Raw genomic sequence first — 27759 nt, forward strand, 5'->3', positions numbered from 1 at the left:
TTCAATCCATTGAGCATGTGTTATTCAACACCATTGATCCTTTTGTGTCTTTTATCTTTTTCTGCTTTCCTCCAAGAGACCTTCAGGGAATACGGGCCTTGTATGTTGGCATATAACTGTTTCAATCAGGTAGAGTTTCTAGCCAATGGTTATTATGAGGAAAACTTGAACACTCTACTCACAGAAATATTATCTAAAGAAATTTCAGATTCAGGATACCGAAATGGGTTCATTAATGGTACATATACATCTATAATAGAACAAAATACTTATGTATATGGACTAGCGCAATGTTGGAAATCTATTCAGAAGAATAGAGACTCACCATCATGCCAAAGTTGTTTCAACAAAGTTGTCTTAGAGCTTCCCAAGATTTGCCCTCTCAGTCGAGGAGCTATAATTTGGATGAGAGTATGCCTTTTAAAATATTCATATGCAAAATTCTTTGGTATATAGTCGACAAGGATAATGCGTTTTATGAGACGAATCGCAAATGCAGTGAATATCCCTTGTTGATTAAAGTTTGTAAACTACTCATACGATTAAGTTCTAAAGTTGTGTATGGACCATTGTATGCTTGTGGGAAGCAAGAAGTATCATATAAGAAAACCCTTTATGCTGCAGTTGAATGTACTAGAGATCTTTCTAATGCAGATTGTAAGAACTGCCTCGATTTTGCAATAAACGAATTTCTAGGTCGTACTTATAAAATGAGAGAGTAACATGCTATTTATGGGAGTTGTTACATTAGATGTGAATTTTACCAATTTTATTAGGTACAATCTGTTGTCAAGAACGTTTGGAAATGCAAGTTATGGCAATGAAAATGAATTTCTATTCTCATTCGTATGTTTGATTTTTGAAAATAACGTGAAAATATGTTCGATTTTTCAATAACTCTCTATTTATCACCTTTAAGAATTATTCATGATCGAAATTTAGAAAATTATTGATAATTAATATCAAGAGCTATTTAGTCATTTGGTTCTTTTTTAATTAGTATAATTAGGATATGTTTGGATTAAGCAAAAATGGCAATATAGAATGGTAGAAAAATACTGCCACAATGGCAAATTTAAGATTAAGCAAATGGCAAGTTGGGTCTCTAAACTGCAGAAGACAGTTGCTTTTTCTACCACATAGGCGGAGTATGTCGCAGTCGTGGGGGCCAGGGAGGAGATGATACGGCCGAAGGGCTTTTCTTCGACGAATTGAGACTTGGAAGCTTTAGCAGAGCAATTTTGAAATGGTTACTTGATGATTACGACAAATTAAGAAAGAATGGGAGCAAATAATATTTATCTAGAGCTGTCAATAGGGTTAAGCTGTCACAATTGCATCCCAAAATAATCTGAATGTGAGGAGAATTTCAGGGCCTGAGGTCGCTTGAAATGAAATGGGAAAATATATTATATATCAGTATTTGTAAACGATGGCTTTCATTTATATTGTCATAAAATATTGAAAGATCGCAAAATCTCTTGTATTCTTGGTTAATATATAGCAACAATAATCTCTTTTCTAAAGTACATCCAGGGCCAAAAATAGTACATCTAGGGCTACTAGCTAATAAGCCTGAACGAGCCTCAGGCCTCAGCAGCTAATCAAAAATAGAAAATGAAAATGAAAAGCCTGCAAAGCCTCTCTTCTCAGGTATCACATGGTCTTCTTGCTGGCCAAAATCTCTTGTTTAGCATACAACAATTTCACCGTTTGGAAGGCTGTCTGTCACCTTGAGGTCAAATCATGCATAAGTGTACCGGCTACCCAAGATCTTTTGCATAATTGCTCTACTTATACCAAACCATAGTGTATTTTATATTACATTCACAACTCTGCCCTAGATTCAAGGTCCTCTGCCGGACTGCCAATCACTGATTTCTCTGATTGATTAGGCAGTGGTGTGGGCTCTTGGACGTCCAGTTCGTCACCTAAGATTTTCGCAGTGAATTGCCTCGCCTCCAAATCAAGATCTGGCCATTCAGAAACTATTCTTCTAGCTCCCTGCAAGATTCAATAAAATTCAGGAAAAGCAATTGCACATCAGAACACTGAAAAGAAAAAAGTACAATGATGACTTGGCCAAGGTGTGTGTACTCAGTAGGGGAAAAAACACAAAACAAAGGAACAAACATCTACCTGAAGCTTGGGTTCCTTAGTCATGGGATTGTTACAAAGATCAATGGTTTTTGCTTTGGACTTTGTGGCATTACCACACCATGATTCACACCACAGCCATTCTTGCGGTAAAGAAAATATCGGTACTGTATGTTGAGCATAGTTTGGAAGATCCTGTAACATTAATGGTGACATTTAGAAATGTTAATGAAAAATATAATGGAAATGTACATCTGAAAAGAGCCTCCAAATGATGTGTTCCCAATGTAAAATTGTTGGGTTCTTATTTGTTTTCTCCTCGATAGACAGAGATAGGAGCTTGCTGATAGTGCAAACAGGGAAATGTGAAATGGGTATCTTTACTCGATGATTAGGGTCGTTAGTTTGTAAATGCATTTGGGTGTTTTATGCACTGCTACGTTGGAACGGCAGCAAGCACGCATCCATTTTCTTTGATTGCACGTATACAAAGATAAAGTTAATGTAAAATTCGTAATATCATTTTCATTGCCTACTTAATCAAACATTATACATGTTGGGCCCACTTGTGACAGTACTGTTAAAATATAAACATTCAGTGCCCAAGTGGGGGCCCGTATGTCTCTGTCTCATCTTCGAAAATCAATTTATTATGCCTTAAAATGAAAAGATAAATAGACTATCAGACAGACAAAGACATGCACAAGCACACTAATTCTCGTCACATACATCATAACTGGAAGCGTAAATACGTGATCATGCAACCAAAAGAACTGTGAATTATGAGCTTAACCACTTGCCTGATCCAGATTAGATAGACTGTTTGGGTCCTTGCTAAGAGTCTCATAGAAAACTCTCAGATTATCTCCTGCTGCAGTCTCTCGAAATTTCTTCAAATCAACAACATACAAAGCACTGCACAAAATCAAACACATCAGCTCCACAAGTTTTTCCCTCTTGTTAGAATAATAATTTTTGGCTCAGATCCTAATAGTTTTAAGCTTTTGAAAACCATGATTAGCTAAAAATAGTTTATTAAGTATTCAGAACAAAAGATTGTAGGTTCAAATCCTTATACTTGCAAATTCTCAACACAAGTTGAATTCCCCATGTTGAGCCCTCTAGTCATAGGGAGAAGTCCACATGTGAGGGGTAGTTCTAGAACATCAAATAAATGCTGGCCCACCTCCTCACAGGCTAAGCTTTTGAAAACAATAGTAAACTACTACAAATATATTATTACTTAACATGTCCAACTTATGATCAATTTCAACATAAGCACTAACTGACCTTATGTGATAGGATTTTCCCCGTAAATGTTCTTTCCAGAAACCCTGTTCCCATAAAAAAAAAGATAAGAAGCAAGTAACCAATGATGAATTAACAAACTACTCCATAACACTCTTCCTAACAGACATGGATCCATGAAATTGGTGACAAACTTCATTCATGAATGCATAAAAATATAGAAACTGAAGAAAAGAAAAAAGATAAGGGCATTATTGGTAACTACTTGTCTCCAAAACCGATATCCATCCATATCCTTGTTGTTATCACAAAATGGAGTATATGCAAGAGGTCTTCCTTTTATATCCATGTCATAGAGTTCTCCCATGTCTGCCCTAACAACTTGATCTGCATCAACAAAAATGACCTGCAGATATTGGCAAATATTGAAGATGTCAAATATATATATATGCATATGAAAAAGCACTAAGACAGCAAGTTGTCTTACGAAATATTAAATGGCAATACCTTTTCCAAAGAAAGGGGGAAGATAACATCAAGGAACAAGATTTTATAGGCCCAAATAATCCTTTGCTTTTCTTTCTGCTTGTGCAACCATGTAGGCCACTTGTAGGTGACTAGTTCATACTTAAAACCATATTCTTGAGCCATAAGTGGAATGACATCCTGCGTATAATAATAATGACCAAGTATCCAAGTAAGCAGTCTAATTTTTTTCTCTGCGAATGAGACAAAACCTTGACAAATGTACAACTTAAACATTTATAACCTTGAACTGAGGAGACAGATAGTTCTTTATGAACCAGAATTTGACTGGACGACGGGTGTTCTTCAAGACACTTAAAATCATGATCTTTGTAAAACGTTCATATCTGCCAAATTATATCACAAGAAAGTCATTAAAAGATGGGAGTTTCACTAAAATACCCAAAATGGGGGCTGAAATTATAAAAATACCCAACACCCAAAACACTTTATAAACATACCCAAAACTCATCATTACACACACTCAAAACCCATTTATAAACATACCCAAAACCCATTTATAAACATACCCAAAACCCATCATTACACACATACCCAAAACCCATTTTGGGTATGTTTCTATGTTTAAATAGTGCTTGGGTATTTTTATAAATACATGTCTAGGATTGGGTATTTTTATAAATATCTATTAAAAGATTTCATGCTTAACGGAAAAATTAAAATAAGCCAATCTCATAGAATAATGATGACAATTTTTCTTGTTATCACTATCATCATGATAGTTGTAATAATCATTCTCATTTTTATTTCTATTACTATTATCTAATTGTAAAAGTTGCAAAATCACAAATTATTTCGGTATACAACTAAGAGGGCGGGAGCATTTATCTGAGATCTGTCCAAAAACCAATTTTTGAATTCAACGTGTATAGGCATATAAAGAACCAATTTCAACACTTTAATTATATCGTATGGCACACCATCTGTGGGTCAATTTCAGAACCCGTGAGGTTTGACTTAATTGCACTCACACCCCACTGGGGTCCCAATGAAATTGACCCCCCCATCTGCCAAATATTTATGAACTCCAGGCTCGTGTACTTTCGAGACAATGGCTTATGAAAGTTCACAAATGTCATTTTGGATCATCATTTGTGGCTTTCACCTCCAGGCTGGAAGACATTAAAAACTAATCCCTAAATACAACATGTACACTCAATCTTTGATTTTTCATAAGAAACCAATGTTTATTAGAAATAACAGGAGTACAAGGAGGATGAACAAGATGTCCATTAACAATAACCCAAACAATGATCATGAATTAAGGAAATTTCAAAGTTACTGAGTTCCCAAAATAGTAAGATTCCATCCTCTAGGAAAATGAGGACCATATCAAGCATGGTGGGCCAACCAATTTATTAGTTCCATAACTTTCAAGCCACAAGATATTTCAAATCTTGCTTAAATATTATAGAAATGCATGACAATCAAACATATAAGACGTATTAAACACAGAGAATATCACAATCTGAACAAGAATGAAGTTTTGTGAGAGGGAGTTAAGTACTTGATTTTTTTTTTTAAAGAAAGTACTTGATATTTAGTAGTATCCTACTACATCATGACTCTTTATGACATTTTGATCATCAACAAAGTGAATATTGTACTTTCCATTTATAATACAAGGCAGAAATATAAAATATAAAAAATGTTCATAAACAAAATAATGATGCAGAAGCAATCATGGACTCAATTATGTTCACCACAGAAAGACTGTAAAAGAAAGCATAAAGAAGATCAAAATCAAGAGAGAAGAAACGCTCACAGGTGTCCAGAAGCAATAGAAAAAATATTAATTGTTTTTCCATGTCGTACATCCTTTCCTTGCTCCTAAGAAGGAATAGTTGCAAGACTATCATTACCCAAAACCATAATAGAGAGTACTATCAAAGATAACCAGAGTCTAACTGGAATGATATAATGTTTAATTAAAGTAAGGTTTTACACATTATGCAAACTTTAATCAATAATAGCATATCTAAAATTAGTCAGAAGCAGTATTTGAGAAACTCGAAAAATACATACACAAAAAAAAAAAGCAGGAAGAAGTTGCATAAAGACCAAGACATTTGCTAAACCTAATGCAATCCATTTAGATGAACTGGACTTAATCAACTTCTGATTAATTAAAAGTAAATAAGGGGAATGTAGACCAATAAGTTTAGTGATGAGCCTGTATGAGGTTCTTGCTTCGTGCCAAAGGGAGGTTTTCTATGTGTCACTATCTTCATTACTGGGATTGTTGGAGTACTAGAATTGTTAAAGCTAAACCAGATTTCAGAAGATGGAGGTTGGATTTATCAGGAGAATTTTCTTGCTAACCTTTCTTTAGTTTCCTAAATACAAATGATGCAGCTCCGGCTTTTTTTTTCCCCAGTGCAGACAACTTGGAAAGACTAAAGTCAAGATTTTGGTTTGGCTTGGGGCTCACCAGAGGGGAAATACTTGTTATTTTCTTCAGGGTAGAGAAGCTGCTATTACTCCTCAGTGGTGCATTATGAGTAAGATACAGAGGGAATGCACCGATCGTATCTTCGTGTATTCTCAAGTAGCCTTAGGATTGCATAACTTTGTGTAAGGACGCTGGAGTGAGTTGGGTGACTGCAACAGAGAGTTAATCTTGGCTAAGTTATAAACATGCTGCGCTTCGCGGAGGGACAAAGACTATACTTCAATGGGTAGTGGTAATGTCTTGGCAGTACTATGGATAATTTGTATGGAATCAGAGGATCTTTGGAGATTATGGAGGGGTAAGGGCAGATGATCTTTTGAGAGTTAAGGTTTTGGTCTTCACTAGGCCATTCATTTCAACAGACTTTAAAGATTATCTTTTTCTTCTGTAATGTTGGATTGGGGAGCAACTGTAGTATTTCTTTTAACCTGAGGGTAATTTTAAGTTATTTCTGAAAATCTAACCTTCATGGTCCTTTTGCTTTATATATAGAGACTAAAATCCAAAACACCGAACTGATACATTCCAATTATTATATAATTGGCTTTTTCTTGGTATGTATATAATTCATTAAGTTTAACAGGTTACTTGTATCCACCAGTAGAGACAAATATTAACCTGACTCGGACCAATACTAAATTATATATTTCTATATTGTTTATGCATAACTACAACTTGTTATTGATTTCCATTAACTAAGTACCAATCTATAGTTTCTTATGGCTGCCCATTGCAATGATTGAAGAAATGACACACGGTACATTGCAATTTTACCAAAAACAGAATAACAGCAGTTCAACAATGGTAATACAATCCCGTGAAGAAAAGAAAGGAATTACTAAGAGTCCTTACCACTGAAGTACTTCCACTCTTTTTTGATTGTTCAGCAGCACCAATAAAACCAGAAGCCCATTTCAAGAAGTTGGTGTTCCAGCTACTTCCCTACAACAACGGAAAGAAAAATAAAAAAAATAACATTTCTAAGACTACACACTAAGACAATATTTGGTCACAACAGTAGTAGGAATTAGGACAATATTTCAAAAGTAATAACAAGAAGCACTCACCTCCTTATTATCCTGTGTGTTGTCTTCGACATCAGACACTAGCAATTTTTCATGCTCCTTTCCCTTTTTCTTCGCTACTTCCAGGTGAACTACTTTACCCCGCAAATCATTTATGGTGATACGTTTGGAAAATGTTTTGCTTCCACTTCCGTCACCATTATCTTTCAGAACATAAAGTTCCGAACTTCTACCAGAAGCAAGTTGCAAGTACCAAACCCCAGGAGACACTTTCATTTGCCAATATCCCAGATTGGCCATCACAAGAGTATCAACCAGGTGAGGTGTACTCTTAGTACCAATAATCAACTGAAGGCCACGGGGAGGATCATGATCTTTCTCAGAACAATGACCTGGTTAAGACGACTTGTCAATACATATGACAACATAGTAGTAACCCTCACCGCACCCTTAACTTGCAGTAAAATTGTAAGGTAATGCCGAGTTACAATTCATCTCAAGAGAACACAATCATACCCGTAAGGACAAGAGCTTCAAGCTCAAACACAGCTTGTAATGTCCGTGTCTCACCAAGATTCTCAAGCAAAATATTATCCAAGTCATGGCTGTGTATAATTAGAAATAAATTTAGTAAAGGGCAAAGCATAAAAAGTGGTAGTCATAACGTAAATTCTTCTACATTTTGTTTGAATCAGAGTCAATGACAGTATGACAGAAACTACAAACTTGTGTTAATGGAGAAACTCACACTGCAATAACAGGCTCCACTAGCCACGGGTCAGGGACATCAAGATTCATTGTGAGAGTTTTAGACAGTGGCATGTTTGCAAAAAAGGCTTTTGGCCCATTTATTCTGTAGTCAGTGCTGCTGAAGTCATCCTGCAAATATGATGACAAAGAGTCTGATACAGGAGTCTACATTCCAATGGAAACAAAAGTATTGGGCTTATAGAAAACTAGTCATCTAGCATACCACTGTTGGTACCACGTATCTGTAATAATTCTTCAGAGGAAGATCGACAAGAGAACTCTGAAAAGAACTCAATTGTTAGAATGTGGAGAATATTAACAGTACTGTATTAACAAAAGCAATGAGAGAAACATATACACCTAGCCATGAATTTACAAAAATACCAAAACCAAACAAAAGACCATCTTTGGTTTATTGATGGCAATAGTCATAAACAGTACTGTATCAACACATGGATACACTGAAAAGGCAAAGGACAGCCTTTCTATTATTTGTAAATCAAAACTCATAAACTGCTTGAATATCAAATCAAACAGGTAACAACACACCGTGACCTATGGAAAAAGGTCAAACCTCAAAAAGATAAAGCCACAATAAAAAGGCTATACCAATCATGAGTCAATTATTCATTCATGAAAATTTGTTTCTCATTCCATTTAAAAATAAAAATAAAAAGGCTATACCAATCATGAGTCAATTATTCATTTGGTAGATCAACTTGAATGTGACTTTTTAATTCTGTTGGCAGGTCAACCGGATGGTAAACCAAGCACTCTGGCAAGGAAACCTAAACATTTATAACATTTGATCAGATTTATTTCCATTTGTGGGTGGTGACAAAAATTGCCATCCCCAAACTTTGGGATAGTAGAAATCTAGAGAATACCAGACTTGGTAAATACAAGATCATCTAAGTTTACGATTCAAACAAAGAACTGAACAAAGAGAAAAGATGAATATGACCAGAGGAGAAAATAGAATGCAGCAGAACAAGTTTTGTTGAGTCCTTTTGTATGCTATGAGAGACCAGGGATAGACAATGTAGAAAAAAAGTGTTGTCTTTCTTGGGTCCTCTATCAAAACAAAAAGCTCTGAGGCAATGATTGCCAGATAAACAGACGGATATAGTGAAATCAATAACAATATTGAAGAGTTTATGATAATAATCAAATAGCTAATTGAAAATTGTTGACATGATATATTAGGTTTAGGGTTTATTATTTAATATAGTTGACTTTGTATCCTTACCTTTTTTGTATACTTTGTACATCTTATAAATACCTCAGAATGAGAAGAATAAAATAATACGATTCATTCAGATTTCTAGAAAAATGAATGGTTCGGATCATGAAATCCGATATTGAGGTGCACTCCAAAAGGGCGTTTTGTTTCGTATTAAGTTGCATGCTAGTTTGTGTTTGAAAGTTTAACTCTATATATATGAGTTTCTGTACCAAAGACTGTAGAATGGAAAGAACACATAATAGGTAATGGCATTCATGTATCACATTTATGAAGTTTAAGCAACTGAGCAAGTATTATCTCACCAATGGATTTAGTACAATCCTCATGCTGGGCCGAATGTATTTCCAAAGAACGCGAAGAATTGATGATAGCTTCTGGCCATATGGACTTAAAGGATCAATAACTGCATCGATATGAATACTAGAATTTTCATTGTTCAAAACAATGGCACTGTAAAGGATAAAGAAAAAAAGGAGTGTAAGATATAATGGAACAACAAAATACATAATCTAACTTTTTACAGACCCCAACATATCCATAAGAATCACCATTACAAACCATACCAAGGCACTTCTCTCCTAAGCATGGTGCATATATTTCAAACGCTATACTTTTTTACACAACAGAAACTAAGACTATAATCAGATACAAATATGGGAAAGTTACAAAAGATCCTCCTTTTATTTCTGTTCTCACTAAATATTAGAAACTACAATCAACTGCTTACTTTTTTATTTTAATACAAGCGATAATCTAAACTACAAGGAGGAGGGGGGTTTCTCACACACACACACATACACTACCAAGGTGCCATGGGGGTTTGAACCTAAGACCACTAGGCTGCAAATCAAGGTCCTTCTACAAATCTAAACTGCAAATCTAACATCAATTGTGTACTTTTAAGTTTAAGGAGTTGGGCTCTTTGTTCACAATAAGGGCTCGTTTGGGAGTGATTCTGGCCCAAAATCACTTATGGGGAGAAGCACCTCCCACGTGCTTCTTTATATAATCACTTGTAGTGATTTTAAGCGATTCTGAGGAGAAACAACTCTCATGTGCTTCTCCATAAAATCACTTAAAACCACTTAAAGTGACTATATGGCGAAGCGATTCTCCATAGAAGTGATTATTGGCCTATTCAGAATCACTCCCAAACAAGCCCTTAAAATTTGCACCCAACATCAAATATCCAGGTCAACTGCCACTAAAGACCACACTCATGCTTTTTCTTAAATATTAGATATCTAAAGACAATATTAAAGTTGTTTACATGGTATTATGAAACTAAATTACAATGAGACATCTAGTTGTCATTGCCCCATACTATACATACACTCAAAGAACCAGTTATCTGTTTACCTATATTCTGCATTCAAAATATCAAAGCGTGCACTTTCAGAACTTCGATCCCGCATAGCCATTGAAGATGACACACACATGATAGTATCACTAATGAATTTGCTGCAAGTACCATTTGAAAAATCACAATTAGTCATTACTCGAATAAAAGATAAGATGGTGAACGAAAAGATTGATGTCAGTTACAAATGGCCAAAATTAATCGGTGACCCCTACTGAGAGTCATTATCGACATTATCAGTCATCCCCAGTCACCCCAATTATATGGACGGCTCCTTTACATCAAATTCATTTGCACTGGATCATCCAAATATATGGAAAGTCCAACAAAACAGGGAAATCCAAGATCAGGACTTGTACCAATACCCAAAACTCAAAACTGAATACATGTAATACAATCCTCAAGGAGACCTGGGTCATGGACCAAAACTGTGAATATGGCATGCAATAACTGAGAGATTCAAAAACAAAAAATAAATAAATTTTAAAAAGAAACATGAAATCTGTAAAATTGTTTGCCACCTTGGAGAGCATGTCATATAAACAGTGTCTTAGAATATAAAGTAATTGTTGGCCCACGTCCTAACAGCTTAAGCTTTTGGCAGCAAAAATAAACCAACAAACTTCCTCACTAGGAATCCTATGCAAGAAGGCAGAAGCAGAAAGCCGATATCTCTCTTTCAGAATGAATTTCTAGTTTATGTTCATATAGAAATAATTAAAATTTGTTGACTTACAAGAAAACTACTGGAACATGCTTAGGCATCTTAAATTTAAATACACAGGATCATGCAGAAAAACGATGCATAATTATCTTTGGTCTCCACAATGGTTGGGCTAAAAACTTGCAGCTGATTTAGGATGTAAGTAGAGCGCATTGCACAGTTAACGAAAAGAAGCTTGACTAAAAAACCTTGTTAGGGTGTCAGGATCCACATCCTGCCACTTCACTTCTTCAATAATTTCCACTATGTGCTTTATTCTCTGTGCAAACTCCAGAGACTCTAGAAGACGTAAATCATGGCTCAAGAAGGTGCTCTCGTCATTTAAAAGTGTCACCTATATCATCACACATAACAATTTCATTAATATAGGGATAGTTGCCTTGACATGGAAACTAATTGTAAAGATAATTATTTAAAAAAAATATTGAAACTCTATACTATGTTTAAGTAAAAGGGCTGAAATAACATTTAATATGACTTCCAACTAAGTAGAATGTCAACATAGAAGACTCACCCTTCCATTAGTAATGACTGCATTAACACCAGATTCAAGGCGAAGTTCCCTATATAAAAATTGTGCTACCTGAAAACCATCATGCACAGCTATCACAAGAACATTCTCACAATAGATTACCAATGTCTGAACAGATAAAGACAAAATGATTTCTTAATAACTCGCAAGGCGAAAAAAGGGAAAAAGGATGAAAAAAAGGCAAAAGCATCAAAAGAACCCTATTCACAGAACTATTTGCAAGGACCTACAGCAGGCCAATGTCTATCAGAAGTCAGTAGGCATCTGATGAAAGCAGTGAACTTATACACTATAATTTAAACATAAAAAGCCAAACCACAGATAATTGTATACCTTATTCACATATTTTCTCAATTTGTCAGCAGAAAAGTCAGAAAGAGCAGATCTATAGGGCTTTGATGATAACCCATTAGCCTCAGCCAACTCAGAGACTTTATCTATAAATGCTTGAGTGCTCTCAGCAGCTTCAGATGGTGCAAGCAAGTAATTATGCTCATATAATGTGCACATCTGACTCAGAAAGTTTAACACCCTTTTCTTATGGCTGCACAACAAGCATGAAAAATTAACATGAGTTATGTATTCATTACCCATTAAGCTTTGATAAACATTCCCATTATGCTTTGATAAACATACAAACCTATATGAGGATGCGGTGATTTCAAACACCTTCATGAAAAGAAGACTAGTAACATCAGCATGCTGATTGACACTGAAAAGCACACCTACTCGAGCAGCATTAGACCCATCCATCTGAATTACAATAAAATAAATAAATACAAAACAGAAAACAACATCTATAATTATGATGATGGTGATGAACATGTTTAGGGTGAAATTATGACAGCAAAGATATAATATTAATTTAGAGAATGCAAGTGTTCAAAACTTAACCAGATAGTATAAGCCTTCATGAAGCAGCTTCATCCCTTTCTTTGATGCAACATTAACAGCTAGAAGATGAGTCACAGGCTTCAAATCATCCATAGCTGGGTGGAATCAAATGACCCACCAGTTAGAATTCACTGAGCAAAATTGTATGCACGAACTAAAGGTTTTTACTTAGAAACAGCTTACTTTCGGGAGAATGCAAATAGTTAATATCATTTAAGACACCTTCTCCTCCAAGAACATATGTAGACAGAGAAACGAACCTTGGTTTTCCACCAGCAATAATCTACATAAAACAAAACAAAAAACACTACATGTTAAATCATTGCAATACATAGACCATCATGACTCTAAGTAAAGCATTCTAAATTTTGAATACAATGATTCTAAAATGCTCACCTGTGGATTATAGCGAGTAGTACCACTTTCTGATAAAAATTTATCAAGAACATCTGTTCGAGAATTTATATGCCCATAGTAAACTTGCTCCTGTATTCTGGGTAGCTCATCATTCATGGAATTTATAAGGGCCTCCTGATCAATGTAAACCAAAAAGACTTATGGTTTATACCATCTAGGAACAGTGGACATATTCAAGAACTAGAAGAGGCTACACATGCTATGGATGTTTCAAAAGAAGTTATTGTAGATAGAAGTAGGACAGAGAAGGTTAGGGACCTAGTGAAAATAGAGTTTAATTACTATGTTGTCCTCAATTTCTAAGTGCATTATTCAGCTTATCTAACATCAAAAGGGTAAAAATGATATTGTATATACTCTAGTTGACAAACGCTGTTTTTTTAAATGAAACAATACCTCATTAGAATCCACCACAAGCCCATTCATCAACAGGCCACACTGCAGCTTAGCCAAACCCAGCTTAAAGACAAACATGGAGCTTTCTTGAGAAAGTTCCTTGTAAGTTTGCTCCTTTTCCAGCTTCAGTAATAAATCTTGAGGTGGAGATTTTGCCTTGGGTCTACAAAAGGAGAATAAGAGCAGATTTCAGCTCACCTAGAAATAAAATAAGGAATACATATATTTGTTTAACAGGAAATCATGATTAACATACAAGTATTGGAATTCAAATCAGCCGTAAAATATGTATAAACACTTACAATACAGTTTCTACAAATGCTCCTTCGACATGGTGCATTTCAAGAGAATCATTGTCAGAACCATCAGAATCAATCCGCAATTTATTTATCTGACATGCAGAATAAACAAAACAGTGTTGTTTAGGCATAAAATTAAGGAGTATTGCTTCACACGGCATTATCTTACAAGTCAAAAATAGTGTGCTAAGATGTTAGTGCACATCAAGAAGCAACACTAACGCAAAGATGCCCAGAGAATACAGGGACCATTTAAAATCATTCAAGTTACAAGAGAAGAGCAGCCCGAAGCTTCTTTATGGCACTTTTCTATATCTAATTTCTCCCTCCGAATTAGTCCAACATGAGGCCTACTTATACAAACATATTAAGATGTAAAATCTTATTTAGTGGTAAAAAGAATGTGTCACTGTGTCCAGGTACAGGATACAATGTGCCTCTTTTTCTAAGGATGAAGTAACTCCACCATATGCAACAATATATAAAGTAAGCCTATTTCTAATAACCAATCTAGAATACTAAGCACACAGGACAGGGATCAGGTGCTTTAGTCAATTAAGCAGTAGGAACATTTGAGCAGACTTAGCACACAGTGCAACACAAGAAAACAAAACAATGCAATGAACACGTGAAACAAAAGAATGCAATAAAAGATGACAACAGTTGAAATACTGTGACATTATGACAGCAAAAAAAGCTACAGAAAAGCAATATATGAGAAGCAATTATTATATCTCAATTGAAATATCTTTTTAGTGCAATTATTATGAACTAATATGGAGACAAATTTGACAGAAGCATCACAGCAGACACTTACATTGCTCAAAAACTGGAAAGCTGTTTGAATTCCATGATTCTCCTTGATATAAATGAAGAGACGTATAATCTGCACACACACAAAAGTGTTTCTTTATAATCCAGGAGCCTCTTCAAAGAAAACCGTTTTCAAGAATCGCTACTGTAAGACATGAAAAATAGTTTGTATGATAGGGGCACACGGAAGGTGGCTAATATTAGAATGTGAGCATCCAATCCAAAACCAATTGGCAATGTGTGGACACGCCGGAGATCATTTAAACCACTAAGGCAAGGCTTCTATTTCCGATGTGGAATAATACTCTCAACACACGCCCTCACATGTGGCATCTCTTAAGACTAACACGTGGACAACACATGTTATTGGGTGACGTGAGAGCACAAGTGGCTGTTAGCCCAACACGTGGATAGTCTGCTCTAATACCATGCTAGAATGTGTGCATCCAACCCCAAACCAATTGTCAATGGGTTGAAATGCAAGGCTTTAATTCCACGATTTGGGATAATACTCTCAACAGCTAAAGCATAGGAGGAAATTAAATACACAAAAGAGTGGCAAAATAAGAAAGGTAGAGAAGAAATTACCAAGCTGGATATATCCTCCTCAATTTTACTGTCATCTTCACCACCACTAGTTTCAATCTGCTTGATGAACTTCGAAGAATACAGTACAACCCCAAATCTCATAGGGAAGTTATTCTCGTACAAAGACGTAAACATGTCAATGGACTGCAAGATTTGAACATAAAAAGATCATCCAATAAGTATAACCCATCAAGATAATATGAAACCAGAATATCACTTATCACGTGGCAGAGAATAAAACTTACCTCAAGACCACAAGCAGTTGCTGGATCAATAACAGAAATTGCATAGAAAAGGTTTTTACGGATATAACGTAGCTGTCCAGGGAACACTGGCATCAAAATCTACACCCAAATATATTGTAGAGATCATATTTCCAGAAAAACATAGGTATATGATGTCATCCAAAGTTGAGAGAGAGGGGCTGAAAGAAGCAATATATCCACCTCATTTAGATTATTCCTCCATCGTTTATACATAGCATCTTCTTCCAAGTTATTTAGATAATGAACATGATTTGAACGAAAATCTACACGGAGCATATCAGATTCTGGAGGAGGCACAGTCGACAGGAGTTTCCTTGCAGTGCTATGAGGAATCTGTGATAATTGATAGTAACAATATATCAAGCTAACTTCAAATCTATGGTATAATTCATCGAACACTGTTCAACACTACTATATATCAAATTTGAAAGAAGGCCTACAGGACTACACCAGGAGCTTAGTCAGCTCAAAATCAGATATTAATAGACATTAGACAAAGCCCAACCCAGCCCAACTCCAAATTCAATATCTGAGCTGGAATTAACCCATGAATTGGATGTGCATCTGCCCATCTCACCCTCAACCACGTTAAATATTTTAGGCATCCAGAAGTAGGAACAAATAGTACAAATGAGTGTCATACCAAACCAAGGATCCCCAGCAATGTACTCTATTCAAAAGTAGCTGACTGACTGAAAAGAAGATTGATAAAGGTGATGGTGATATCCCTAACTCAGATCACCTTTAAATAACATTTTAATCTAGAAGCGCCATACCATTCTTTTAATCACATAAAATATAAAAATATAAAAACAAAAATTGCTTCCGTAAGACAAATAGTTTGTAAAAAAGGGAGGGAAAAGGGGCCAATAACACAAATCTATACCCCCTAAAAAAAAAAAAATTTAAATGCTCCCATTTAAGACATAAAAACTAACATTGAGTGAATCCTAAAATTGAAGGTTTAGCATTTCATTTTATGGGAGTGAACAGGTCAATTGCATGAATTAACCACATATTAGCCCATGATGTGCACTCTTCCAGCTAATCATAGCTAAGATTGAACTCCATTCACCTTCAATTTTGAAAACTGATCCGCCAATGATAAATCCTGATGTACCAAGTCAACCAACCTACGAAATATTAAGGAAATGCAATGTCAGTGGTTGAACAGACTAAGTTGAGCATTAAACTTGTAAACACTCGAATGAGTGTCAAATGAACAACAGAAAAGTATAAAGGTGACAGGAACAGAGCTGGACATATAGATACCAACTCGAACACCTCTTACTGTAATAAGAATTGATACCATTTTCAATCAAACGTTCTCCACTAAAATCGATAAATGACATTCAAATTTACAACAATGCATGGTTTTCTCAAGATTTTGGACAATCTATAGGCAAAGAAAAAGGTAAATTCAATCAATACAAGTAGTCTGCTTTAACAGAAAATACTCAGGCAAGGTTAGGAGTGCAATTTCAAGAGTGTATTAAAAACAACAAAAATATGAGCAACAAGCAAATCAATTACAGTGAAGTACTACACAACATTCCCACCTATACTGCATCTAAAATTTGCCTATCTTTCACAAAAGCGCCTTCAGAAGGCAAGACCATAACCCCCAAAAACTTCTCTTAATCTAAAAGGCAAAACATGTCATACACCTGAATTTCATTACTAATAAATTGTGACATATTTCCATGAGTTGATGTTTCCAAGTTTTGCATCATTTCACTGACAGTACAAAACATTTCTGCATCCAAACAGATTAAAATGGTACATGCAACATGAAATATACCCACGGAGGATCGTAAAGATCAGCACAAGCATGAAAGACAGACTCGAATAGGACAACATCACAAGACTCTTAAAAGGGTTGATGAATACAATTTTGAACAAGCTAATGGTGAATGATGTGAAATTTTAATGTGGTGAGATTTCTTATGAAGGTAATCTATGATTGGAAAGTAGAACATATTAAGATGTATTCATACTGGTAATGAGATGCAACAGCAGATTAACCTGGGACTATTTTTATATGGGAGAATTTTCAGTTTCTAAATTATCCTACATGCTTTTCTTGATTTTGCTTTAGAAAATCTAGGCTCCAACAGTGATTGGAGTAACATTTAATTATCTTGCAGCGGCAAGAAGGGTTATATTTATATCTATTTTTTGGGGTTGTTTTTCTTATTGGGTCTGTGTACATGAGGTGGAATCAGGGACCATTTCAGATCTGTGCTTCTTGTGGGTCTATGGCTGGAAAGGAAATAATCCAGAGTGGACTCGTGAGAACTCAGAGACGAATCAAGGAATTGCAGGCAATATGGTTAAGAGAAGATTTGGAACATTTTCAGCAGCAGCAGAAGTAGATGGAAGAGCAATTTCACCTGGCACTATTTTTAAAGGCGAGAGTTTTCAGTTTCTAAACTATCCTACAGACTTTCCTTGATTTCCCTCTAGAAAATCTAGGCTCCAGGCTCCAGCAGTGATTGGAGTAGCAGTTACTCATCCTACAGCTGCAAGAAGGGCTCTATACATCTATTTTCTGGGGTTCTTATAGGGCCTTTTTACATCATAATGACTGGAGTATGGGTTATGTTTATCCATTGAGTCATAATATAAAACTTTTTTAACTAAACTAGACACCTAATGGTAATTGAAATCTGCAAGAAGTTTTTTTTTCACAAAAAAAAGAAAAAGAAAGATTACAAAATAATATTAAACCATATCATGTACAATTGAAAAATTATCCTGTCACCCTCCTCAAGCTCATAATACAATTAAAGCCACTTAAAGTCTCTCTAGATCACACAAACATTTGTCAAGCCAAAAGAAATCCTACACATCTAAATCGGTTAAAACAGACAACCACATGCATCACCATCAGTGTGATAACACAAACTATGAGAATTATGCAAGCTCTTCAGTGTGAAAATGATAAAAAGAAAATCAGTAAGAGAAAAAGCATTACAGATAAAGGTCAATATCTTCAATATTGAGTAAAGCACCATTCAGAGCCATTAAGGACTTGCCAGGTGGGATCATTCTCTGGTTTGCACTTATTTCATCTTTAACTGAATCATTGAGCTGTAAAGCAAAAAGCTTGGTGAATTGATGACAACGGCAAAAATAAAATATATATTCTGGAAATATTTTCACCATGAGGAAGAAGAAATTATTTAAGATTCATGTCAAATTCAAACTGTACAAAAATGCTTTACCTTCATGCGAGATAAGGAAGAGACAATGCTTGGAAAATTTTGATTAATTTCCTGCATTGCTTGCAAGGGATCAGAGGCATGAACAATCCTTTGTGCAGTTTGATGTCCTAAATCTGTTCAAAAGAGTACCATTTAGCATACTGCACTTCATCAGAAACAAAGACTAAAGCCTTAATTTGCAGATACCTTTTAGTTCCCAAACGTCAAGTGTATCAGATACTGTTGATGACAACAGATAATCCCTGAATGCCATTATCTCTGATGTGAGTTCAGATCTGCGTTCCTGCAAGTAGATGGAGCAAAATAATGTCATCCTTTACGGTGACTGGCTGGAAGTTCTGAACAAATTATCCATTCCACACACTACAATAATTCCATACTAAGTTATAGAATTCCATTTTTTGATAAAGTTGAATTGTTAAATATAGCATCACTTAATGGCAAGTCTGCACACACTCAATCAGAAGCAGCAAGTCAAAGGTGCCTTCCATTACCTCTCCAAATTGGTGCAACAATCTTCATATGAAAATTGAACCATCTTTGAGAAACTTTGCTTGTTGTTAATGGTATCTACCTTAACTTCTGATTTTAATCACTACTCCAGCTTTAATCACAGAATCAATCATCTTTCCTAAAGTCTGTCAATAAAATGATTTTTCTACATAATTAAAAGCGTGTGAGGTCCCCTTCTCTCAAATTATCAATCAAACCCTTTGAAGAGGGCTTTGCAATTGATCTTCTTGGAACAACATTAGTTCAATTTCTTTTTTCACATGTTTAGTGATCTGTTGGTCATACCCTGATGTTGCCCACATGGGTTAAAACGCAAAACCGTATGCTTTATTTCAGAATATACAACATCATAAAACTCACAAGTTTAATAAAGAGCAGTTGGTGCAGCCTTCGGTTATGCTTATATCTGTCTATTAAGTATCAAGATGCTGGGTTTTACTAATCCTCTAGAGCTTGCTAAACATATCAACCAACACTATTAATTTATAAGTCATCAAGACCATCCAATAAATTTCTCAATCCCAGATTAATTTTCTCTGTGTCCACTAGTTTCTTTTCTTAAATTTTAGTTGAGTCCAGTAGCCTACTCATCTTCCTCATAACTTCTTTAAACTTAGTTAATAACACATGGTATATCTGTGGATCATGAAAATCCAAGCATAATATTGACAATGTGTGTGTAAAACATTTAAAACAATGATCATATCTAATGACAAATATACATACTATTCATATATACACATTCCACTTTTACTAATAAAAGATGTACAGTGCATTATATATATCACTTATCCCTAATCTGAATTGCAACGTAATTTCATTCTCAGTTTCAAAACTCACCAAAAGCAAGGGCATAGCAAATCAGATAAATCCAAACGTTATTTTGTTCCTTTTTCTATTTATTCCATCTTTTTCTGCTTTCTATAAAAGGGACAAAAAAGGAAAATTTTCAATTTTTTGTTCCAGTATAAGACTGAACATTCTTACGCTCCATTTTTCATGGAATGGTGACCCCTATCAGCCTTTTCCACTTGACACACTACACTAAACTCGATGGTGGCTCCATACCCTTATAGGTTGGGAATTGTCTAGAAATCAGTCTTTCAGTGGAAAAATTACAAGGGCTTCCATGTGAAACTATTTGCGTTTAATAACTTCGCAGTGTTTCCCATCCACAAAGATCAATATGTACAAAAAGATAGCGAGGAAGCATACCAACCATGCATAGACTTATGTACCTTATATTACAAACACAAAGTTACTGTAACTTGTGCTATTATATAAAGGATAACAAACCAGAATTTTAGAGAAAATAAACCCTCTGACTTCTTGGCTTAGATCTTCAGTCCTCGGATCTTCTAAAGTGACCCCTGCAGCATAAACCTCAAACTCATGAGGTTCTTAACCACAAAAGAAATTAAAAGACTCCAACAACTAAAACACATGAGTAAAAGCACAAAAAAGATTTTACTTACTACGATAACAAAACAGAATAATATAAAGATGTGAGGGAAAAAAAGAGAAAAATAAACTATCCAAAATAGTGTACAATTCATATTACTGGAACTTTGCAATTTTCTATCCTAAACCTAAGTCTTTGTAAATAGAGTCAAGGCTATTCAAGCCGAGATGAGCAATTAGTGTGCAAGATACTACTCAAGACAGCCTTCAAGCTACATCATGAATCAAGCTTACATCCTGTGTGTGGATGCGGAGGTAACTAACGTCGAATCTCAAGTCTTAAGTGGGTCAGTATGACTTTGGTACACATTCGTGCATGTAAATAAAGGTGTGTAGTTTTTTAAATAAGTGTTGATTTATCTTGAAAACCAAACAAAGAAATGGTTTTCTGCGATTCGTTCAGGCAGAATTAATGGTTTTCTGTAATTCACTCAAGCAGAATCAAATTCCACTCGAGCAATTTCTGGGAGAGTGTAGCATTGGTTTATAAAGAGTAAAACTGTATCAGTTGTTTTGAAACTGCTCGAGGGGATCATGTGATTCTGTTCCCCAAAAAATTATATATTATTTGTAGGCATTTTTATTCACGCATTCCAATGTCTCTCTTTATTTTTTATAAGACTACTACATGTCTGAGTTTCTTAGAGCTTACTAAGTCTTTAGAAACCTTTTTGCACTGACTCACTTTTGACTCACTTTTGTGATTGACTTTGTGAGAATTAAGCTATTCATAGTCGTATTATTTTTCTAATAAACATATCGCATTGAGTTGGTTTTGTATCTGTAAGAGTTTTACTGATACCGTAACAAACCCACCAAAGATAATAGACACAAAACAATACAAAGAAACAATCCCCTTCAACAGATCAGTACTAACAATTCTACATATGAAACTCAATAACACTTCTTATCAACAAAGTACATATTGATAAATAAAAAGGCAACTGCTTTCCAACCATATAAAATATCTTAGAAGGAAACATCCCAAAAATCAAATGATACTGCCCTCAAACTCTCTCCAACAGCTCCACACCAAATCATGAATAATCCTATAATATAAAAAAAGCACACCAACTTTTCCACATATCAAATTCAATTTGGTTTCAGTTATTGATGTTCCGTTGAATTTGTTTCTGCAAATATAACTTTGGATTTGTTAGATGTGGCAGTTCTTTGTTAATCAGAAGATTAGGTTTTGTTCTGGCAAATGGATGTGGTAGGTCATTGTAGTAGACATCTTGCCCCCATTCATATACTCTTTGAGTGTGATTAACAAAATGTCTCTTTCTATGAAAATGGAAATTTAGATTTTTTAGTATAGAAATTTCAAATAGAATTCTTTAGTGATCTAAATAGTATTTTGTTTTTTTTATTAAAAAGAGTTCCAACAACCTTGAACATTTAATTTTATTTGAATTTTTTATCACATATCCACAACTATAACAACAAAGACCCTATACACGCAGAGAACACACTCATGGATTAACCTAGTTTTTTTCTATGTTATATACTTAAGTGCAAAAGTTTTCTTCTCAAAGTCATTCAACTCAACTCACTTGCTATCTAACTTTTGAGAAAAGAAAAAAAGATAACATATTCTAAGGCTTGCCTAAAAGCAAAAGCTATTCTAAATTAAAGAGCCACATGAAAAGTGTAGAATAAATTAATGAAAGATGTCCAACTCATGTACCACTGGATAGTGGGAAGAGGACCGAAATGGAAGAAATTAGAAATCCCCCACCTTGAGAATTGGCTCCAACTGAACTCAACATCATGAAACCAAAATTATGCGTAATGCATGTACAAACCCAATTGAAAGAACTGGAACTACTGCTACAACCCATGAAAAAGTCAGTAAATAAAATCAAATGAAAGAGAAACTGTAATTCGGCACACAGAAATTAAGGAAATAATTATCAAAAATAACTTTTGAGATTAAGACGCTTAAAAATATTAAAGTGTATACTCGTGCAGTAAAATAACTATCCCAAAAGGCAGTAGACTAATACACAAATTAAGTTGTAAAAGATTGAACAGAGAAACCCTTCACCAGCACCAGCTTCCCAGAGAGAAAACAAACTTTTAACTTCTAAAGATTAAGCACAGCAGGGGTGCTCAAGGGCAACAGCTAGAATCAATTATTCTAACCTTTCTTTATAGTACTATCGTCCATAGCCTTATACTCCATATTCTTCAAAGCAAGTTCTACTCCATAACCACCCAAGTTTACCGAATCTCTTGTACCAACAGCACCACAATGGTCAATCTCCGCATCACAGCCAGAAGGCAATACTTGTCTAGCAACATACTTAACTTTTCCCTGGAAGTTAGCCAATGTATAAGCAAATATAGCAAAAAATCACACATAAAAATTAGCAAACAATCAAAGGTATGTATGATGCGCATAAAATAATGCATGCAACACTCACCTAATATATATACCAATACATATAAAAGGGTATAACTCTTTCCTTCAAAGCTGCAGATTCTCTGTTGGAAATGGGGAGAAAATTAGATTTTGGGAGGACCTTTGGCTGAAAGAAGGGATACTAAAAAATCTGTTCCCTAGACTCTTTTCTTTATCCAGGAGAAAAAATCAAACTATATCCCATTTTGCTAACACTCAAGAGGTGAATCTTAATTGGGATTTTGATTTCAGAAGGAATTTGTCTGAGGCTGAAATTGCAGAAGTGGTAATTCTTTTGGATATTTTGGGGAAGGTGAGAATAAATAGTTCTAGATTGGATCGGAGATAATGGGAGATTGAGGAGCACGGCTCGTTTTCATGCAGGTCTTTCAGGTCTTTTCTTCTCTCTACCACCACAGATGTTTTCTCCCCTTTCACCTCAATCTGGAAGGCGAAGACACCTCCGAAAATCCAATTTTTCGTGTGGCTGGTAGCAAATGGCAAGATTAATACTTGTGATTGCATTCAAAGGAGGCAACCAAAGATGTGCTTATCCCCTTCTTGGTGTGTTCTTTGCAAAGAGAATGCAGAAAGTATTGATCACTTGTTCATTCACTGTTCTTATTCCCTCAAATTATGGTGGAGGATGTTGGGTGCTCTCGGAGCGGAGTGGGTCATTCCTAAAGGGTGTTTTGAGCTCCTTAGTATCAATTTGAGGGCGTCGGGGAAGGGGAAGAGAGCTGGAACCCTTCGAGATTGTCTAGTTCATGCTATTTTCTGGAATATATGGATGCAGCGTAATCGAAGAATTTTTCAGGGTCATACAGGAGTAAGGGTTGAGGAATTATGGGATAGAATTAAATTTTGGGCATCTCTTTGGGCTTCGGTTTCGGGACAATTTAAGGATTATCACTACTCTATCATCTTGAGGGACATGACGGCCGTCTTAAGATGATGTCACTTATGTTTTTGTGTTTTTAATTCAGAATCTTTCTGTCTTAGTTGGTCAGATACTCTTCATTATAGGTTTTGTTGCTTGATCGAGGTTTTTTTCCTCTTGATTATCAATACAATGTTTCTATTAAAAAAAAAATACATATAAATGTACGCATATAACAGAACTAGTACACAGCTGGTAAACATGACAGCATCATGATAATTTGGTAATATTAGTGGCACATTACACTTCGACAAGTTAGTATGTATGGTGTAAAAAAGGAAAAAGTAGAAAATGAACAAAAAGAACACAAAGCTGACACGTTAAGTCAATTATCTCCCTCATGTTCACTACCGTACATCCAGGCATTATGTGTTTCAAAGAGTATCCCTACAATTAACAGACAAATTGGTATTTGCCAATGCTATTACATTAGTTCTACGCTTGTGGCAAGATCAGAAACAAAATACACTACATCTTATGTTGCAAAAAGTGTTTCTGTTGGTAAGAAGTGTCGATTCAGTCACTGCTTCAAATGTCTAACGCCTACCGCCTCTATTAGAAACATTTTTAAATCTGCCCTATGGTTTATGAGCTTAAATGAAATGCAGGTCAAAAAACAAAAGAAAGCTACATGGTAATATAAGCCTCTAATTTCTATAACCAGTTGGTATGTAAGCAATATATGTTGCTCAACTGACCGAAAAAAATTCTAGGAATCCAAAATTACTTTTACTTTGCTACACCTAAATATATTGGGCTATATTCACCTTCCCTGATGTATTATAATATGATTGATAGCCATTTCTAGATTTCTAATACAACTTTTTTTTCTTTGAATACCAGCGATAGTCTAAATTACTCTAAATTAATCTAACATACGGGGAGGGGAATTCGAACTTGGGTGCAAGGGGGTGGGCACACTGCCCTGGCCAACTGGCCTAACCCACATTTGCGACTTCTAATACAATTATTCCAAATTGAAAAAAAAGAAAAATCTAACATAGTATGAGTAATCACTCTAATGTCCAAGAGGATATTAAAGTGAATAACACAAGTTGCAAACCTCTTTTGCAGCTTCAACTAGGGTGAGATGGAACTCCCTAAAGCAATCAGTTCCAAGAGCTCCATAAAGAACAGCAACCGGACTTCCAACACTTGAGTCAAAATGGATGTGATCAAATTCGAAAATTTCAGGCTGCTGAAATGAATCTCCAGAACTGAAAACCAAAAAATATAAGGTGAGGAATTGCGCCCAATAAGGCTTCTTTTTTTAGAGTGATAGGCAGAGATAGATAACAAAGCAAAATAAAAGAGCAGTTCTTACGAATCTCTGGGACTGTGAAGCCAAATTTTCAAATCAGCAGCATCAAAGAACAGTGCACCTCCAGTATCCACCCAACAACATTTCCCATTAGGGCTTTTTGGGTTTAGACCAACATTCAAGGGATCTGACCTTTTACTTTCTACATGCTCGCTTGAATTACTTTCATCAACCAGAGGAAAAGAAGATAGAGACTCCTCAGCTAGTTGTCGATAAAGCACCAATCTTGGAGATGCAGATCTCAGCATAAGAGTGAATTCAAACAGAGATGCCAGTGGTTCACTTAAAATAGAGAGGCCATGTTTTACAATTTTTCTTAAGCAATCTTTTGCGTTATGAGAATTAACATCATCCTTCTCACTCTGATGCCAAACCTCAACAAAGTCCCAAAAATGGTCTTTCTGTTCTTTTGATAGTAATTCACTGCATAAGACAAAAGACAGAAGCTAACAATAGCTTAAGAAAGGCACAACATAGGAAAATAAACTGTATTTACAAAAATCAGGGGAAATTTAATTTACTGATTTCAATTACATTTCAACACCAAATTTTAACTTATCTAACAAATAATCATCTAAAAGATATGATTCTGTTCTAACCATCATATGAGCACAATGTTCATGATGTATCCTACTGGAACATGCATGCATTTCCAAGTTGTAAGACAAAATTATATCCCAAAACTCAAAACCACCTCAAAACTCTCGTCCCTTTTAGAATTTCCAGAGGGAGCAAAGCACTTGTGTTTATGACACGTTTATTCTGACCTAAACTTACATTCAAGACCATGATCCCCTTCAAGATTCAGTGACTCCTTCTGTTTGGAAAGATAGTGGAAAACTCATGGGACAAATTTCACAGCCCCAATGCTAGTTTCTAAATGAAAGGACTCATACTTTTGGTCATCTTTAGGGAAAAAAAAATTGATTTTTGAATAATGTCACAACAATTACCGTCTAAACTAAATAAAATTAATGAATTCTTTAAATTTCTACATATAATAGAAAGAATAAAGAAAAGTGTCCAAATCAGTTTAAGATTGACTGTCTCCATACAAAAGAACTGTTAGATATCATTTACTTTTCTGCTTTCTAACATTTCGACGCCTAACTCTCGCCATTTTAACTTCCTTTTACCATGTTCGAATTATATCTGTTGAGGCATTGCTCATTCCATGGTTGCCAAAACGCACTCCTATTCAACCATCATTTTCCCTTTCTTTTGAATAAGGGCAAGCAGATTCCTATTCGTCAAAGCATGCGCTTTGCATTAAATCATGGAAAGAAAAACTTACGCAAACTTTAACAGACTTAAAAGATGAGAATAATAAGCAAGCATTCACATTCATAAATGTATATGCAACCTACCCAGCTTCTAGAAGCAATGGAGTACCAGACCACTTGGCCCGAACCGCAGCTTGAACATTCTTAGGTCTTCGATTCTGAGCAGAAACCGAACCAATTCCAAACACTCCCAAACAAATCACGATGGTCACAGCACAAAACACGAATTTAAAACGGGTCCCCATTTGCAGTTACCAAATGAAACAGAAAGAGTTGTGATCCTTCAGAGGTATGCGAGTCCAAACAGATCCTCCATTGATGAATCAGAGAACGAAGGTCATGTGGGATTTTCCTTTTGTTCGTTTTAGGTTTTTCGGCTGAGAGCGAAGACTGACGAAGAAGACGACTCTGTCTGTGAGAGTGAGGAGACTGTTTTAACGGTTCTATTGGTCTTTGTATGAAATGTCCAAGGGCTTTTCTGGTAACTGAGTGTTGGTCGCCACGTCATAGTATGACATGCTGTTTTGTGATTGCATGGCGTTCTGAGTACGTAACGTGGCCATTCGTTACAGGCTCGCTACTCGTCAGGCTTCGGCGCTGATTTTGAGCCAAGTTCGACTCTCGGATCGGGCTGCAACAGTGCAACTTTTTTTATTTTTTTTTTATTTTAAAGATACTTTATTAGAACACCATAAGAGTAAACAGAAGAGAGGATGAAAACATCCAAAACCCAACGAGAAAGCCAGAAACAAGAATGTGATCTTAAAAAGATCCACGGCCTAAAACAATGACGAGGAAACAAAGAAAACGAAAAAAAGAACACTACTACCCAAAAACAAAATATGAGGGACTAGATCCAATGATGGAGCAATTGTGGCCTCGTTAAAACCTTACCTTAAAAAACTCACAAATTAAAGAAAATTTGGTCAAGGAAAAAGAGTACCATTGTAAAAC

General features: G+C 35.4%; 1 protein-coding gene across 1 annotated transcript; it reads right to left on the bottom strand.

Moving 5' to 3' along the window:
• Nucleotides 1-1422: 1422 nt before the first annotated feature.
• Nucleotides 1423-27234, bottom strand: EBS1 (EMS-MUTAGENIZED BRI1 SUPPRESSOR 1). The gene is made up of 37 exons (XM_021968864.2): nucleotides 26890-27234; nucleotides 25526-25945; nucleotides 25265-25418; nucleotides 23003-23174; nucleotides 20690-20763; nucleotides 19067-19163; nucleotides 18881-18993; nucleotides 18631-18746; nucleotides 16729-16786; nucleotides 15834-15986; nucleotides 15633-15731; nucleotides 15388-15531; nucleotides 14804-14872; nucleotides 13990-14078; nucleotides 13688-13850; nucleotides 13271-13405; nucleotides 13058-13157; nucleotides 12875-12969; nucleotides 12621-12733; nucleotides 12314-12524; nucleotides 11963-12031; nucleotides 11637-11782; nucleotides 10724-10825; nucleotides 9667-9814; nucleotides 8342-8398; nucleotides 8117-8247; nucleotides 7885-7973; nucleotides 7411-7760; nucleotides 7196-7285; nucleotides 5657-5721; nucleotides 4115-4217; nucleotides 3853-4011; nucleotides 3611-3751; nucleotides 3388-3431; nucleotides 2898-3012; nucleotides 2140-2292; nucleotides 1423-2004 (listed from the first exon to the last, which is right to left on the bottom strand). The coding sequence occupies exons 1-37, from the start codon at nucleotides 27048-27050 to the stop codon at nucleotides 1828-1830; spliced, it is 4875 nt and encodes a 1624-aa protein (XP_021824556.1). The 5' UTR covers nucleotides 27051-27234; the 3' UTR covers nucleotides 1423-1827.
• Nucleotides 27235-27759: the final 525 nt, after the last annotated feature.

Source organism: Prunus avium, chromosome 1 (assembly GCF_965620075.1).
Source record: "Prunus avium chromosome 1, drPruAviu1.hap1.1, whole genome shotgun sequence".
Lineage (NCBI taxonomy): Eukaryota > Viridiplantae > Streptophyta > Magnoliopsida > Rosales > Rosaceae > Prunus > Prunus avium.

Excerpts from the sequence above, each read along its gene's own strand:
- EBS1 (XM_021968864.2), bottom strand. The coding sequence starts at position 27,050 with ATGGGGACCCGTTTTAAATTCGTGTTTTGTGCTGTGACCATCGTGATT. Across the intron at positions 19,164-20,689 it reads TTATTTTCTCTAAAATTCTG|GAACGCAGATCTGAACTCAC; the intron begins GTTTGTTATCCT and ends ATCTACTTGCAG. Across the intron at positions 5,722-7,195 it reads AGAGTGGAAGTACTTCAGTG|GAGCAAGGAAAGGATGTACG; the intron begins GTAAGGACTCTT and ends ATTCCTTCTTAG.